This window comes from Hipposideros armiger, unplaced genomic scaffold (assembly GCF_001890085.2).
Source record: "Hipposideros armiger isolate ML-2016 unplaced genomic scaffold, ASM189008v1 scaffold_479, whole genome shotgun sequence".
NCBI lineage: Eukaryota > Metazoa > Chordata > Mammalia > Chiroptera > Hipposideridae > Hipposideros > Hipposideros armiger.
Genome location: NW_017731829.1, coordinates 1,215,871 through 1,233,374, shown reverse-complemented (window position 1 = coordinate 1,233,374; position 17,504 = coordinate 1,215,871). Strand labels below are relative to the sequence as shown.

General features: G+C 52.3%; 1 protein-coding gene, 1 long non-coding RNA gene and 1 pseudogene across 2 annotated transcripts in view; 1 reads left to right on the top strand and 2 right to left on the bottom strand.

The window, feature by feature from the left end:
- The window catches only part of PLLP (plasmolipin), a 20,625-nt gene extending 3,317 nt beyond the window's left edge, over positions 1-17,308 (top strand). Inside the window, exons 2-4 of the mRNA XM_019666849.1 lie at positions 12,956-13,129; positions 15,131-15,253; positions 16,345-17,308. Coding sequence (XP_019522394.1) covers positions 12,956-13,129; positions 15,131-15,253; positions 16,345-16,461 — 414 coding nt within the window. The 3' untranslated portion in view covers positions 16,462-17,308. The remainder of the gene's footprint in view (positions 1-12,955; positions 13,130-15,130; positions 15,254-16,344) is intronic.
- Positions 1,773-2,402, bottom strand: LOC109395624 (high mobility group protein B1 pseudogene; annotated as a pseudogene).
- Positions 11,113-13,767, bottom strand: LOC109395650 (uncharacterized). Its single transcript, XR_002126698.1, has 2 exons — positions 13,535-13,767; positions 11,113-11,808 (listed from the first exon to the last, which is right to left on the bottom strand). It is a non-coding gene; the product is annotated as an uncharacterized LOC109395650 (long non-coding RNA).
- Positions 17,309-17,504: the final 196 nt, after the last annotated feature.

The window sequence follows — 17,504 nt, the reverse complement described above, 5'->3', positions numbered from 1 at the left end:
CAGGGCGGGGGAGGATTGACTTAAACAGAGCTAAAAAGATTATTGTACCAGGAAGTTGTGTCTGAATGCTGTTGATTCTTTGTTGAGCTTCCTAGTGGCCTAGGCAAAAGGGAAACATGAATTGATGAAGACAGCATCTTAAAAAAGGAAGCAGGCAAATTTGATCAACTCTTTTGGTTATAAAAACCTGGAGGCTTTGATACTGCAGATGTTTGTGTGGCTAGAGCGTAGGGGAATGTTGTGGAAAGTGTGGTTAGTTCGTGCTCATGGCTGATCCTAAAACCTTTATAGAATAAATATAAAGTAAATACCGTTAAGTGCCCATATGTTTCTTATTTTTTAAATCCTCACCAAGTCCTGGGGAGAAAGATGGTCTTACCTGGGTTTCCTGATGAGGCAACAGGCTCAGAGAGGGTGAGGAGCTTGCCCAAGGTCATGGGGTAGAGTGGCAGAGCTCGGGTTGGCACTCAAATCTGAGAATTCAAAGCCTGACTCTAGCTATGCTTTTGGTTTTTATTGTTTTGTTTTTGGTGGGAGGTTGGGGGTTCCTAGGTGCTTTAAAGGTGAAGGAAAGGGGCTTCAGGAAGGGAGACTCATCAGGAAACATGCCAGTAGGGAAGGCTTCCTGACAGAAGTGGGCTCTGAAAGGTTTAGTTCCATGGAAGGGGGGCAGGGTCGCAAACAGACCATCGCTTCTGCAAGGGCACCCTTGAGGCCCACGATGTAGGAGCCATGTGAATGCCCTGTGGCAATAGGGCAGTTGTGTTGTTGGCACCTTCTATCCTTCCTCTTGTCCTACCTCCTGAGTTGGGGGTGGCCACAATCCCCAGTTTGCAGGTGAATAGACAGATCAGAAGCCTCACCTGCCATTAGACCACAATCATCCAGCCGGTGGTGCTGAGAATATTGGCGGGAGGGAAGCACAGGCCTGGAAGCAGAGAGCCGAAGGTTCAGATCCTGGCTCTGCTCCTTCCTGGCTGTGTGATCTTGGGTAAGTTCCCTAATTTCCCTGAGCCTCAGTTTCCTTGTCTGTAAAGTGGTGATGGCGGGATTGTGAGGACTATGGAAGATGATGCCAGTAAAGGGCTTAGTGTGGAGTATGTTGGAATGGAGGGCACTTAGGATTCCCCGTGTCCTAGAATCCTAGGGCTCATCTGCTCCCAGAGGCCCCCTGGTGCATGCTCAACATGAGCTTGAGTGCTTCCAGGGACAGGGAGCTCTGTCTCTCTCAAGGTGGCCTGCTCCATCCTGGTGCACTTGGGAGTGTTAGAAAGTTCTTCTTCATGATGCCCCTGACATGGGCTTCAGCTCCAGCAGGGAGCCCAGCCCCCCTGGGCTGGGCAGGGCCTGAAGGTTGACTCTGATCTCCAGGCAGAGGCTGCCCGGATGAGGTTGTTGGGGTCTGAGAGGTGTGAGCAGAGGTTGGTCCTATTGGGATTGCATTGTTGTGGTCTCCCAGGGCTTGACTTAGCTCTGAGATTTGTGGGTTCGGCCTCTTTGGTGCAGCATTCCAGGCCCTGCCTGCTCACTGGCTGGGTTCCCCCAACACAGAGCAAACCAGTGCTTTGTATTGTGAGCTCCACCCACACTCCCCACTTGTGGCAGAGGGAGGGTGTTGAGTGTTTGGAATTACATTTATTTATTTATTTATTTACTTATTAAAACAAATCTTACATGGCCATACATTTCAATTTTTTTTTTCCAAAGCAGTGAGTTGTGTACAGGAGGATTAAATGCTTTATAGACAAGAAAAAAAACCTGCTAGAACCAACTTATTCATCATGACCACCTTCTTCATCTTCCTCCTCTTCCTCAGCCTCTTCGTCTTCCTCCTCTTCCTCCTGTTCCTTCTTTTTCTTGTTCTTTTCAGCCTTGACAACTCCCTTTTTGGCCGCATCAGGCTTTCCTGTAGCTCCGTATGCAGTAATATCCTTTCCGTAGCTTTCCTTCAGCGCAGCAGCCTTCTCACAAGGCTGCGTGCCGGCAGCAGCAGTGTCACTCCCCATCTCTCCCAGCTCCTTTGCGGCGTCACCAGTGGAGATGCCCGGGATGCTGTCCTTTGATTTTTGGGCGATACTCAGAACAAAACAAGAAAAAGGCTGAAAGAGACCTCCTGGGTGCATTGGATCCTTGAACTTATTTTTTGCTTCCCCTTTAGGAGGGATGTAAGTTTTCATTCCTCTTTCATAACAGGCCTTGTCCGCCTTTGCCATGTCTTCGAATGTTCCTTCCTCTTTAGCAGACATGGTCTTCCACCTCTCTGAGCACTTCTTAGAAAACTCCGAGAAGCTGACTGAAGCATCTGGGTGCTTCTTGCGCTCCTGCTGGCAGGTTGGCATAGAGAATGCCTATGATGACAGATTGCCTCTTGGCCTCTCAGGGTCTCCAATGCCCACGTTTAATTATCTGTCCTCAGCGAGCAGAGTCGCCCCGTGCCTGTCCGACTCGCACTTGCCCCGGCACTGTATCTATGGAGCTCAGTGTGCTGCAGTGGCTGTGAGAGGGTGAGCCAGACATAGCCTGTTTGGAATTAATGTGTAATACGTGTAATAAATATATGAACACATTCTCCTTAAAAAAATAAAAACCTATTACAGATAAGACTAAAGTTATTCTTGGACCACCCACCCTTCTCCCCTAGGGGACCACCATTTTGGTGTTTCCAGTTCTTTTTCCTATACATTAAAAAAAAAAAAGATGGTTTTATTCCGTGTGCTTTGTTCAGGAAGCTGATTTTCTCACCTTCCGAGCACCTGAGATCTCCTCCTGTCAGTCATACAGAGCCATCTCCCTCCTTTTTAACTCTTTCAGGGTATCCGATAGTGTCCTGGTAGCCCCAGCTCATTTAGCCATTTCTCTGTTGACGGACCCATTTAAGAAAATTGTTTTATTTGAAAACAATTATATAGGCATACAACAAAATAGTCAAACAGTAAAAAGGGTTATCCATGAAAATGCGGTCTTTCTTCTCCCTGACGGGTGCTGTGAGGCTGCCATTATGTGTGTAGTGTGCCAGGGCCAGTTCATGTTTATTTCTAAACAGAATCCCAATCCTCACTTAAAAAAGCACACACACACACACACACACACAGATGGAAACACAGTGCACGTGCCCTGCCATGCGTTTCCCCCCTTGGCAATACACCTAGGGTGTTCTGTATCAGTGCACATCGTGCTGCGTGTGTCTTTTTTCAATGCTTTGTTTACTTTCTCTAATAGGTAATATATTGACAACACCCTGGAATAAAAACGGAGTGGGAAGGAGTGCAGTGAAAATTCTCTTTCCCTCTGGATTAGCATTGGCCCACTCTTCCTAGTTTCCCAGGGACCATTTTCATTTTCTTTCAGATCTACCTGGACTTGGCTCTAGATTCCTCCCTGTCCCCGTTTTAGCCCAGGGATGTACGTAGTCTGTCCACCTCCTTCTGCTCCTTTCCGTTTTCACTTAAAAATGTGTCTCGGCGGTCCTTTGGCCTCAGCGCTTGGGGCGTGATGGCTTCTGTGGCGTTCCATTGTGCAGCTGTGGTGTGATTTGAGGGGCCTGCCCCTTTGTTGACAGGCTCTTGGGGTTCCCACTCTTGCTGCACAAGCCAGCAAGTACTCCTGTCCAGTACATCTCCACAAGTGGGACCGCTGGGGTGGGTGTGTGGGTTTGTGATTTCCATAGAGACTGGCAAATGCCCTCTGCAGGGTTCACACCTGTCCCCTCTAGTGTATCTCTAGGTAGAGAGTGTGTCCCCACAGCCTCACCCCCAGGGTGAATCAGCACACCCCTGCATGTGCCCCAGAGTGACAGGCGAAATGGTGGGTCAGTGTCGCATTATTTTATATGTATTTATGTGTGAGATAGATCTTTTAAAAATACGTTTAAGAGCCATTTGTATTTCCTTGTCTGTTTGTATTCTTTCCCCATACTACTGAGCTGTTGGTCTTTGTCTTATCAATTGCTAGGAGCTCTAGATGATTTGCAAAAAAAAAAAATATATATATAGTATATATATATATATATATATTTATTTATTTATTTATTTTACTTTGCTCATGGTATTTTTTTGCCATATGGGCTTTTATTTTTGTGTTGCTGAATATTTTTCTTTTTTTCTTTTTGGTTTCTGGAAATTGATTCAGAGTTAGAATTTGCCCATTCTGAGGTAATAAAGAAATTCTCCTATGTAGAACTTGGAAAATGTCACATCATCTACCATCAGTCACACTCCTGAAAGACTGCTAGAGAGGACAGCCTCATTTTGGTGCTCAAGTGTCTTTAGTACTTTCCCACCCCCACCCCCCTTTTTAACATAGGGAGCTCTGGACCCTGGGAGACAACTGTATCTGTCTAGGATGTAATAACATTGTTTGACTTAATTTTATCGTTAGCTTTTATTGTGGTAGATAATGCAGGTTTCCCACTTTTGAGTGATTTAAAAATTTCCTTTTAAAATGATGAACTAATTTGTGTGTGATATACATATATTCTTCAATGACGACTGGTTAAATGATGCATTTGTGCAATGGCACACTGTGCAGTTAGTAAAAAGATACTATCTTACCCCTCAAAGAAAACAATAAGGCAGCTTTCTTTGTGGACAATCTCCAGGCTATATGGTTAAGTGGAAAAAGCAAGGTGCAAAACTGTGTGTAGAATAACATTATTTGTATGGGAGAAATACACACAGACTATATACAGACACACCTATCTGAAGCATGTGTGTATGTGTATATAGACAATCTCTGGAGAGACACACAAGAAACCACTCTTGGTTGCCCCTGGGGAAGAGTATTGAGTATCACAGGAGAAGGGAGATGTGTTAAAAACACCATTTTGTTACCTACCACGTCATATATATTACTTATTTCAAAAATCAATAACTTACTAAAACATCTTTCAAATAAATGAAAATACTGAGTTAAAAAATAGTTTGTGAGTACTGCAAAAGCTATGAACGTGGCACCTGTAGGCCCCTGGGGCCCAGAGAGGGGAAGACACTTTCCCAGGATCACACAGCAGCAAGCAATAGCCCTGAATTCAGTGTTACTGGCTAGGTGACCTTGGGCAGTTTTCTTAACCATCTGTAAGTAGAACGAAGACATGGCCTATGGCGGAGCTGACAGAGGTATGGGCGGCAGAGCTGTCTCCATGTGGTGGACGGTCACTGTTTCTGTGCATGTGGCAGAGCTGGGTGTTAGTGACTCCTTGTCGGCTAGTCAGTTGTTTGGTGGAATTCAGTGAGGACCAGGCTCCGATATCCTGCTTATAGATGGTCTGGGGAGCTGCAGGGGGTCCTGCCCTGGTCTCCATGGTGAATTGGAACCTGAGTATAGGTGGGGGCAGTTTATCTTGGCAGCCCAGTGAGCCCAGCCCTGGAAACTTTGCTGTTGGGCTGGGTTGGTCCCTTCTGTTTGCCCAAGGTGGAGAGAGGCCAAGGTGGCACCCCAGGGTCTCACAGAGGTCATGGAAGGCAAGGGCTGAAGGTCAGGCAGGGCCCAGGGCCTGTCCTGGGAATTCCAGCTTTAATAGGAGTGGAGGGGTAAAGGGGTGTCAGACAGTGATCTGCCACCCTGTATAAAGTTAGCCAGATGGGATCACCTGTCCCTCCTTGAAGTTAAGATGGGGTGGGGCTTAAGGTCACCCAACACATTAGTGCGAGAGTCAGGACTAGAGCTAGTGTCTCTGAAAGAAGTCCGGGTAATAGAGAAGACCCTCACATTAGGTCATCCCCACCCTGTTCCCCAGTAGGCAGAGGCCAGGCCTCATGGTGCTAACGAGGTTCTATATGCTCCCAACAGCCAGCTCTCTCTGGAGGGCCATTGGCAGGATGCTGAGAACAGAAGCTGTCAACACTTCTGCCCAGGGGTCTAGGTTGGCCCCGGCCCTTCTCTGATCTGTCCTCAGGGGAGTGTCTCTCTGTCCGGGATTTGGAAGACTGTCCTCTGGGAATCTCCACTTGCTGGGCTGCAGAACTACCTGGGTCCTACCTCTTACTGTGCACCTCAGGCCAGGTCCAGATCTTCCAAGAACCTTGGTTTCCTCATCTGTGAAATGGGGAGAGTGGTTTACTTGAGAGAGTTGGACTCTGGGAGTGAAGCAGTGGTGGGGACCTGGCAGGGCACGTGAGGGGGCCAAGGCCTTCCTGGGAGGGCTCTGAGTGGCTGTAGGGGACTTAGGCACAGGTAGGCTTTCTGTGGTGGGCCAGGAGACCCCTGAGGCAGTGGGAGAGGCAGGCAGGCAGACAGGCGAGGTCTAAAGTTTTGGAACCTCACGGAAGAGTGTCGCCACTTGCCCTGGGTGCCAGGGAAGGACTTGGGGATGTGTCTCATGGGGCCCCCGCCTGCCTTCACACATCTGGGGGCCATCTTGGGAGGGGTGACCTGCTTGGTCTCTAGCCCCCCCTGAGTGCTGAGTGGGAACCCAGGTAGGCCGGTAAACATGAGATGGTTTGAGCTTTGTGTTGGGAAGATTTTTCTAAAACCCTGAGGCGGACCACAAAGGAACAGTGGTGGCAGTGGGCTCCTTGACATGCAGAGTGCACGCAGACGCTGGGCTCTGCTGGAGCTCCTTGTTAGGGGTCTCTGGGGATGGCTGGGCCACTGGTTAGGTGTGCAGGAACCTCTTCCATCTCTGCAATTAAAAATAAAAAACTTCAGTTCTTGGGAATCAGGAATAACAGGTACCGTGATATAGGCCGCCTTTGGAAAGCCCTGGAGGTGACCCGTGGTCATCCTCCTCCCTGGGACAGCCTGGGCTGGGAGCTGCATGCGACAGGGACCCTGGCTGCTCAGCCCCGTGCTGTGCCTGGCACAGAATGGCCCTCGGGAGAGTTTGTTCAATGACTGAAGGACTTGATTTGATTTGGTAACTCACACGCCCACTTTTCAGATAAGGAAAGCGAGGCTTTGAGGAGCCGGATGCCACCCCAGTCCCGGCAGTCAGCTCTGGCAGGGTTCTCAATCTGCTGTGGCGCCTCCTGTGGAGCTGGTGTGATGCCCCCAGGATTCTGGAATGCTCAGTGTGTGCAGTGTGGGAATTCCAAGAAGCCTTCCCCCCAAGCCTGACCCTCTGCACAGGGAGGGGACGGTATGTGGAGCTGTGGCCAGCCCAGGCGCCTGGAGCCTCTGTCCCCTGCGCCTTTGTCTCCTTTGACACAATAGGTGGCTTTTTGTCCCCATAAAGTCCCTTTCACTGTAGGGAGAAGGGCCAGGGCGGGGGTGGAGGCTGGGTCCGGCCAGGCCAAGTTCTTAGTGTCCTCAACTGCCCAGATGTGTCCCTGCGAGGGGGGAACCCTGGGAAGGGTTCACAGCATTGGCCTGGGCCTCAGTTTGCCAGGTGGTGCGGTGGGGAAAACGGGAATTCTGGGTGTGATGGGTGGGCCCTGCCCTCGCATTTTTTTCTAAAACATTTGGTTTTGTTTTCAATGTTTAAAAAGCTGAAGACTTTACATAGAAATTCAGATTTCTGGTGTCTCTAGAAAAGTGAGAAGTCCTGGCTGCCTCAGGCCTGCGTTCTCCCAGATACTAGTAGGTCACGCTCAGCTCCACAGACTCCACCTGGTCCATCTTAGTCATTTCTGTGACCTGCCTGCCTGGTGGCTGCTGAGTTCAAAACACCAGTGTCAGCCTCCAGGCTCTGAGTCCTCCTCCTTTTGGGGATTACTGCCCCCAACATCCCGGCTGTCTAACAGCCCTCATGGCCACTCACGATTGCAACAGCTTTTAACTTTTCCTTCACACCATTTTACCTGCTCGACATACCTGTGAGATGATCAGGATATGCGTACCCTCCCCAACCTCCTCAACAGATGAAGAAATGGACCAGAAAAGTTAAGTGACTCGCCCAACATCACACAGCGGATCTACAAGGGTCTGACCCAGGAATTGGGAAGGATTGAAAGGAGACTTGGGTGACCGTCTGTGGATGGGAGACGAGTTAGCTTAGTGCTCATGGGGTTGGTGGAGTCTTCCCCCAACAAGGGAGAAAGGGCTTTGGGTCCCCTGGAAGAGGCCTGTGTTGAGGAGTGTTGGGCCTCAGACTGCGGGGAGCCTTGGAGAACACTGAGTGTGATCTCCCTGCTTTCACTGTACAGAGTGGAAAACTGAGGTCCAAGTGAGGGGTAGAGGTTCTGTTCAGGGACCCTCAGCCTGTGAGGAACGGAAGTGCAGCTGCAGGAGACGTCCTAGGGCTGGGCTGGGTGGACTTCTGGGGCCTCCCCCTTCAGATAAGCTCATCTGCCTTATCTGAAGGATGGGTAGGGTTTACGCTGGCACAGGGCCCTTATCTGCCAGTTACTGTGCCTGGTGCTTAAGTGTAGATAGATTCATGATCTCACCCGGGCCTCACACCCCTAGGACTGCCCATGCTATTAGGACCTGAGGAAACCAGGCACAGAGAATGGACTGGATGATGCATTGAGTAGTAAGTCCATGTTGGGTGCTGGTCTAAGTAGCTTTTATCTATCTATCTATATATTTCTTCATTTATATCTCAGAGCTATCCTGTGAGGTAGGCACACTTTGACGATGAGGACACTGAGGCACAGAGAGGTTCAGCAACTTGCCCGAAGTCATGCAGCTAGTAAGTTGGCAGGGCCCGAGCTTGAAGCCAGAACTGATTCCAGCATCACACAGTTAAACCAGATCATGACATCTACCTGCAGATTCAAAGAGCAGCTAAGAAAGATGTGTTCATTTCCTAGGGCGGCGACAACAAAGTACCACAAACTGGGTGGCTTAAAACAACAGAAATTTATTGTCTCGCAGTTCTGGAGGCCAGAAGTCCAAAATCAAGGTGTTGGCAAGGTTGGTTCCTCCTGGAGGCCTCTCTGTGAGAGATCTGCTCCATGCCCCTCTCCCAGCTTCTGGGGGTTGTCAGCAATCCTCCGTGTTCCTTGGTTTGGAGACACCTCACTCCAATCTCTGCCTCCGTCTTTACATGACGTTCTTCCTGTGTGTGTGTCTGTGTCCAGTTTCCCCTCTTAGAAGGACATCGGTCACTAGATTAGGGCCCACCCTAATCGAGGAATGCCTCTTGGTCTGGCATTTGTGAAAAATCTCTCTCCTCTCTGGTCCTGCAGGTGATTTTTAACAAAAACATCTGTTACCCAGTTTAGTTATTCTTAAGGGCCTGCACCTTCGAGATTTCTAGTTGTCTTGGGTTATCTGTAGTGCTTGATTGAGGAGGCTTTGCAGGGGCCTCAGAGAGGTTAGAAGTGAGGTAGCAAGGTTTGGTTTTTTCTGTGTGTGTGTATATGTGTCTTTAAGACACGCAGATGTATGTGTAGACGCCTACAGAGACGCACGGGGACAGATGAACATGTAGAACAAAAACAGGGTCCCAATGTCAAGGCACAGAATTCTGCTCTTGCCCACACGGCTCCCTCCCTCACCTCCCCCACCCTCCTCAGCCTTGCTCACATGTCACCTTCGCAGTGAGATCTTTCTTCACCTCTTATCTAAAATTGGAAGTGACCCCACTGCCCTCTTTATCCCCTCTCAGCTGGAATTTTTCTCCCCCCATAGGACTGACCCTGCAATCCACTTGACTTTCAGGTCTTGGGTTCTTAGCTGTTCTTACCAGGAGCTCCATGAGAGCAGGGCTTTTTGTCTGTTTCAGTCACACAGCAGTGGGTGCTCAGCAGGTATTTGTTGAGTGAATGAACCCAGAGAGAGGGCGTTGGAGTTGCCAGAGACTATCCCTGGGCAGAGGGGCCTGGGCACAGCCCTGGAGGCCACTGGCAGTCGGGTCCCCCCTTGTTCTCTGCTCACCTACCTCCCGCCGTCCCCCTTCCTCTAAACAGTGGGGTTTACTGTTCTGTCCTGGACCGTAAGACAAGTGCTCTACTTCCTTCTCCCCGCTGGAGTGTGGTCCATAGCAGGAAGGTGGGGGCCAGCAGAGGGGGCAAATGTGGGGGTGCTCTGTCCTGAGCAGGGTCTCCGTGGGGCCCTGCGGAGGGTGCTCCCTTAGAATCTTGGGGCCAGGAGAGAGGAGACGGCGGGAGGGGAGGAACCCGTCAGTCTGGTTCAGGTGGAGGAATGGGCCTTCCTTGTTCTAGGGCAGAAACCGAGGCGGCTCCCTGGGCACAAGGCCAGGGCTGCAGGGCCGGGAACACTCGAAATTCCCGCTGCTTATCCAGCAGCTCCATCTCCCACAGGCTGCTGTTGCTCATCTGGAAACTGGGGCTGGGCTGGAGGGCAGGGAAGAGGGGCGAGCGGTGGTGCCAGCCGGGCCTGGCCCCCGGAGCCAGCTGAAGTGTCCTGATTTTGTACACATTGCTAAGGAACTCTCAGCGGCCCGGGTTCAAGAGGACCGATCTGGGTTCAAATCCCGCCCTGCTCTTTAGCCACAGGTGACATGAGTGACCACGGGCACATTTCCCTCTGAGCTTCTGTTTGGAAAATGGAGAAAATAAATAGTACCGAGTGATTAGAGGGTTATGGGCGAATCAGTGACGTCAAAGCGGGGTTATGTCGGGGGGGTGCTTCCCTGAGGCCTGGCACAGCTGGGGGGCATTCAGTGGTTGTTGCTACCAAGTCTGTGAGGAACAATAGCGATAACTGATATGTGTATATTAGTGTAAACCTGGTCTACACCTAATATACACCTATTGGTCTTTTCCTGATTTTTAGTTTGCTGCATTTTCTAACTTCCTTTCAGAGAATTGGAATCGGGCAACACAGTGCATGGAGGCTTGAAAGGACCCTGCTTTAAGTGAAAAGAGAATCGATTGTCCCTGACATGCCCAGTTCTCACCTGGGAGCGTTCAGAACAGTGACCTCACCCAGCTCTGGAGACGCCTGTCCCCCTGAGGTGTCTGTTTCAGGCAGGGTGTCCTAAGGATGGATGGTAAAAGGTGTGTGGGGTGGCCTGTTGCCGAGACACCCTGGCTCTGGGTCCTCATTGATAAGGGCTCTGTCCCCAGCTTGTATGACTGCTGGCAAGGCTCTGCTACCTGGCCCACCTTCTTTGCTTGCAGAGTGGGCCCCGTGGGCCACCGCCAGCCTGTTTGTGGTGGTTGGAGGAGTAGATTCACTGACTCACACCTGCTTCCTTCTTACTACACAGCACCTGTGTGGGGTGGGTTTCCGACCCGTAGTTCATAGATAAGGAAACAGGCCTGATAGCTCCTGAGCACGTATTTATTGAGCAGATATTATGTGCTAAGCACTGCCGAGCATTGGAGATACAGCAATGAACAAAACAGGATTCCTCATGGGGCCTGCATTCTAGTGGGCGGACCTTGTTAGAGCTGCTCAGGTGAGCCACACGGAGAGGGGAAGGTGCTTGCCCAGCATCACACAGCACAGGCAGGATTGAGACCCAGCGCTTGACATCCAGGCCCAGGCCTCCACCCACTCACCCACCCCTCCTTCCCAGTGGTGCAGTGGGAAGAGAAGCCACTTTCCACAGCCTCTTGTGGGGGAGGGGCAGGAAGAGGAGAAAGGGAGGTCGTCAGAGGGGCTGCTGGATTCTCGGGCCACTCTGCGTCTTTCTTGTTCTGACCCCACAGGTAGGGGTAGCGATAAGAGAAACTTATCTTTCTGGTCTTGGTGGAGTGCTTTGGTGGCGTGTCTGGCAGGCACCCGGCTCTGGCTGTACTCTGGGTCACAAGCCCTGAGTGAGTGCCAGCTCTCCAATGTCCGGTCCAGAGGCTCGTGGCAGCAACTGGTGTGAGCGACCAGGGGGACTTTTTGTCCCCAAAAACCAGCAGTCAGAGGTGGGTCTCGCTCCTGAACTGCTTCGCTGTGATCTGATGGTTGGCTCATCTTGGGCTGGTGGCAGGGTCACTGTGAGCCTTGGTGCCACGTGCCTGGATGCTAAGTAAAGAAGAGGCTCTTTCTGTGTCTTCATCAACAATGGGGCCTTTCTCCAAAGCCCCGCGATAGGCCCTCCTTCTCCTTGGTGGCCACACCTGAGCCATGCCTAGCTGACCAGGACTCCCGAGAATGCCCCTGTGGAGAAGGGAGGATGTCCTAGCCTGGGGGACCTAGGCCAGCAGAGACGCAGGTAGGACAGGTGGGGAGGCCAGGATGTGAGGTGCCGCTTGTGGGCGCCCCTGAGCTCCCTGCCTCAGGGCAGACCCTGTGCTGGGCCCACCCTGCCCTGTGGCCCAGAGGGCTGGGGTGGACCCAGCATACCCAGCTGGGACTAATAAAAGCAAACACTTGTGTCACACTCACGTACAGTGTAACTCCTGGGTCCTTAAGGCGGCCCTGTGAGGTAGGTATGGTCATTATACTCATTTGACAGATGAGATGATCAAAACACAGAGAGGCTGCAAATTTACCCACACACACTTGTCTGCCAGAATGTTAGGGCCCATCCTGCCACGTGGGAACAGGTGACAGAGTTTGGCTTCTCTGAAGCCGTTTCACCTGTAAGGCGGGGGATGGTAACATCAGAGATGGGGTGGAGAGGGCTTGGTGGGGCACCAGGGGGAGGTCACCCGGAGGACACAGGCTGTTTGTTTTCCCACCTCTGGGAGTCTGACTGTCCATCCCTCAGGGATGTGCTCGTGACTTCATCTTTCCATCAGCAACTTTTACTAAGTCTCTGGCGGGTCCCAAGTCCTGTCCTGGGTGCTGGGACCCAGCTATGAGTGAGACAGTTGTCCTGCCCTCAGGGAACTCACAGTCTGGGGAAGAAAAGCGAATTCCCTCCTGGGGGGTGGGTGCCTGGGGGCCATATGAGCACAGAAGAGGCTTCTGGAACCCAGACTGGAGGAGTGGGGAGGGTGCCCTAGAGCAGGTAACGTTTCAGCTGAGACCTGAAAGGCGAGTTAAGTTACCGGGCCAGGGTTTCGTATACAGTGGTCCGCAGGAGGAGCCAGGTAAGTATTTCTTGACTAGGGCAATGTGTCCTTCCAAGGGAGCTCGATGGCAAAGGCCCCGAGGCGTCTGGTCTGGGGCTCCAGCCTGAGTGCCGGGAGCCCTGGGAGACTCTGGCGCCGTCTCGCCCCTCCAGGCGCTGGGACTGCTGGTGTGGGCCCTGATTGCCGACACCCCATACCACCTGTATCCGGCCTACGGCTGGGTGATGTTCGTCGCTGTCGTCCTCTGGCTGGTGACAATCGTCTTCTTCATCCTCTACCTGTTTCAGCTGTACATGAAGTTGTACATGCTACCCTGGCCGCTGTTGGTGAGTCTGGGTGGGGGCACTGGGGGTGGTTCCAGGTTGAGCACTGTTTCTGGGAGTAGCTGTGACCGTGTGACCTTCCCTAAATGAGAAGGGGCGGGGTGGAGGTTGGCTGCAGTCCTGGCTGGACCTCAGCTGGCCTGCAGAGCTGGGCAGGGGAGGGAGGACTGATGGCTTGGGTGTCCAGTATTGCTGAGCAATGAGCCGTGAGCCGGGAAGGACACGGGCTTGCCTTTCTCCGGGGAAGGGAGTAGAAGTGAGGGGCTGTTGGATGGAGAGACCAGAGGCTATTTGGAGTCTTGAAAATACTTTTCCTTTTTGGGGATGTGTACAGAGGGTCTCTGACTATGGCTGAACCCAGGTAGGCAGCCCTAGGCCTGGGGACTGGGCTGGGCTGGCAGAAATTACCCAGGCTGGGCCTGGTGTGTGCAGGATGGACTCGGCCGCAGCAGACCGTCCACCTGCTGCCTCCAGGGCGAGGCCCCTGCAGCCCGGGAGAGGGTGGTGTCCCAGGTTTGCCCAGGTCAGTCTTCTTAGGACACAGGGTGTAGAGCGTCCATAGGAAATCATCCGTCCAGACACAGAAAGTGCTGGTTTTTTTTTCTTCTCTGACCCGGAAAACCCCTGCAGCTGGGTCTGAGGCTTTGAGTGAGCAGAGAGGAGAGAGAGGCACATGATTGTAAGACAAGCAAGGCTGGGACTAGGCAGCATTGTTTGGAATTCAATGACTTTTTAAACTGAGGAAACGTGAGTCATCCTTGAGACAGAACGGGTTTGTTAGATCTTGACATCACTGGCAGGAGCCAGGCGGTGTTTGCAGCGGGTGTTGGGCTTGGAGGGGCTTGGCGAGGAGGGGGTGGCCTGACTTCCTGGCCAGGGCCCAGCCCCTGCTCCCTGTCTGTGGAGATGGAGGCGCCTAGGTGTCCCTCAGCACAGATTTGGGGCTTCAGCCCCAGCTGTTGATGGCAGGTGGCTCCTTTCCCAGGCTGTGACGGCGGGGCGGTGTCCCACATTCCCTGGCCTTTTAACAGAGAGGGCAGGGCGGCCTTGCGGGCATCTAGAGGTGGCTGGATTGGGATTGCCAAGTTGTGGTTTCTCTGGGATGGGGGCTACCAGCTCCCTACAGAGCAGGCAAGATACGTGACGTGGGAAGAGGGGTTTCTGGAGAGCCCAGCACCCATCTGCCCATAGAAAGCCGCCTCTGCTCAGCTCCAGCTGAGTGGTGGGCAAGCAGGCCCCTTGGTCCCAAATCTGGTATTTTAAAAGTTCTTTTAATTAAATCTTCAGGTTTTCATATGAAATGTTAGAATATTGGTAATTTCAAAAATAGTCTATGGGATGAACCAAACATGTCTGAGAGCCACCAGTTTGTAGTCTCTGCTGTTAACTGGCTCCAGGGGCCACGTGTTGGGGAAATGGCACCCAGGCCTGGTTGTCAGCTGAGGGCCCTTTGTGCCAGTCTGGCTCAGGGTCCTGCTGGGTTCTGACCCTGGCATTTGATGTGGGGCCTTGAGCCCAGGGTGTGGCCAAAAGGCAGACAGATTCCTCCGGCCTGGGGGCGGGCAGAGGGCTATGAGACATGGGGTTCCTTCCTAGGGCCGGCCCCAGAGCCAAGGCCTGCAGAGGCATCGGGGAGCCCAGGCTTGGCCCCGAGCAGCGTGGAGGAATGGCCCGGAGTTCTTTAGCTGGTGCGCTCAGGCAGGCGGGGTTTGACCTTGCCCGTGGGGAATGGGTTTGACCTGCTAGGACTGTCTGCCCTGACCGGCTCCCTGTGGCCCTTCCCGTTATCTCTCCCCTCAGCCTTGGGTGTGTTTATGCTCCCTGCTCAGATGGCCTCTGGGCAGAGCACGTGCTCACTGCTGTCCTGATGCCCTTGGGTGGGAGAGACCGATCCTCAAGCCCCAGCCCATGGTGGCTACTAAGGGGTGTGCCAGTGGGAACCAGGTGGTCCTAGCTACTGGAAGTCTCATTCTTAAGCCTGTTCTACCCTCCCCTACCCCCTAGTTGATGATATTCAACACGGGCGCCACGGTTCTCTACATCACAGCCTTCATCACCTGCTCTGCTGCGGTGGACCAGACGTCCCTGAAGGGCACCCGGCCGTATAACCAGCGTGCAGCTGCCTCTGTGAGTATGATCTCCTGGGGCGTCTGCAGCAGTTACAGGGGACTGGCTAACCCAAGGTCTGTGCCTGTGGACTCCACTGCGCCCTGGTGTGAGGCCAGGCACCTGCCACCTGCTGAGTGCGCATCTTAGGTGTCAACAGATCTCAGGGGAGCTGAGCTTGCCATCTCCCATAATTAACAGTAAAACCTTGAGGAAGCAGAATGCTTGGGATATACTTTGTGGTGGTGAAGTTTTGGGTTAACTGTTGAAACTTGCTGTAAATCAGTTGTGGCACTGATTTAGGGTCATATGCCTCCTTGGGAAAACTATCGCCCCACACGCCACCTTGAAAAGGGCATTAGACCATTTTTGGGGATTCACAGGCTCTCCCATGAAGCCCAAACTTGGGCTCCACGTGAAGTGGCCAGTGAACAGCGGTCCCCCCACACTCCACGAGGCCCTGCAGACTGACAGGGTGCTCTGACTCCCCCAGCAAGGAGCGCAGGGACCACGAGTCCCTTTTGACAGAAAAAGAAACTGAGGCTTGGAGAGAAGTAATGCCCTAGACTAAGTCAGGGAGGGCAGGATCTAGACCAGAACTTGGGTTTCCTCTCTTCCTGGTGAGGATGGTTCTGAAATCAGTGAGCTCAGCCACTGGGACAGAGACGTGGAGCTTCTGAATGCGACCACAGGTGCTGCCGTAGGACGTCTACATAGGAGCTGACCGCAGAAAATTCCTAGGGTAGCTTTTGCATGTTGCCTTTTTAAAACTAAATCTCTGGTACATACCCCTCAGTCACTTAGTGGCACACGGTCCGGTTGCTCTTACCACTCTGGCAAACCTTGCCTGTGTGGTCAGTGGTTTCCCCCACTAGAATGTAATGTCAGCACCCCGAGAACCTGGTACCCCCCAACAATTAGTTGTCAAATGAATGTCTGGCTAAGTAGGAGTTGCTGTGGCTGCCAGAGCCACTGGTCCCGGGGAACTGAGGGGCCCCAGGTGTCACTGCCTGTCCGAGACTAGCCACCTGGTACTTTTATCACTGTCACCACCCTGCCCCCCATGCCATGCTGCAGGCGACTCAGCTTTGCCATCTTCTCTTGTCTTTTAGTTCTTTTCGTGTTTAGAGATGATTGCCTATGGATTGAGCGCGTATTTCAGCTTCCAGGCCTGGCGAGGAGTAGGCAGCAACGCGGCTACCAGTCAGATGGCTGGTGGCTACACCTAAACCACCTGTGCCACGGCTCGCCTTGGGGCTGAAGGCTGCAGCCGGGCCACAGTGCAGCGTGGCTTTGCAAGCTCGAGGCCTGAGCCCTGTGTGGAGTCAGCCCGAAGGGACGACACCTGCTCCTCTCTGACCATCAGACTTGGGCTCACCTGACATTCCTAAGGAACCATGACCCTTCTGGTTTGGCCCAAGTCGGCACGTGCATAGGTTGGAAAGAGGCCAACACCCAAGGCTGCCTCCCCATCCCCCTTATTCAGCAGAAGGTGACGGGGGATATAGGGCTTTGTCTTTAGAAGACTTCAGTGTCCAAGGCTGGGCCCAGCCTTCTCACCAGCACTAAATACACTAACAAGGACTCCAGACCTGCAGCCCCTGACCCACCACAGAATAAGCCTAACAAGCAACGTGTATTTATCTTTATATCTTAGTCTTTGTTCCGGGAGTGCAGAGCAAGCTCAAGAAACTGTTCTGATTCTTTAAAACAATTCTGATGTGACCCTCCCCCAAGCCAACATGTGGCTTGTAGGGAGACATTTCTGACAGCACGGTCTTCCTTTCCTGCATTTCAAACATACGTGCCGGTTATTGAAAGCAAATTGGTTTTAAGCGACTTCTCAACGATGAAAACCTGTCCAGGCTCCCCTCCCTTTCCCAAGCCCTTGTTTGCAACAGTCCTCTGGGAAAAGCTAACGCCAATACCAACCGCCTCCCTGACACTGTTGATTAGGCACATGGGACATGAAGGAGGGAGGGAATCAAGACCTTGCCTGGTGAGTTGTCACACGCTTGGTGGTGACTTTGTTTTGTTTTTTTACAAAAATAAAGATGGAAGAACTTATTTGGAAAAGGTGTTTGGGAAACATGGTTATGGATGCTTATAAACTCCAGAAAGCTGCAAGGTAAGACGGTACCAAGGTTCCAAATGCCCATGATAGCGCAATTCCAGTTCTGGAAGTCACACAGCACCGCCAACCAGCTGCTCTGTGACCTGAGGTAGGCCAACCTCCTTCCTGCCTGCTTTACCTGGGACAGACCCAGCTTAT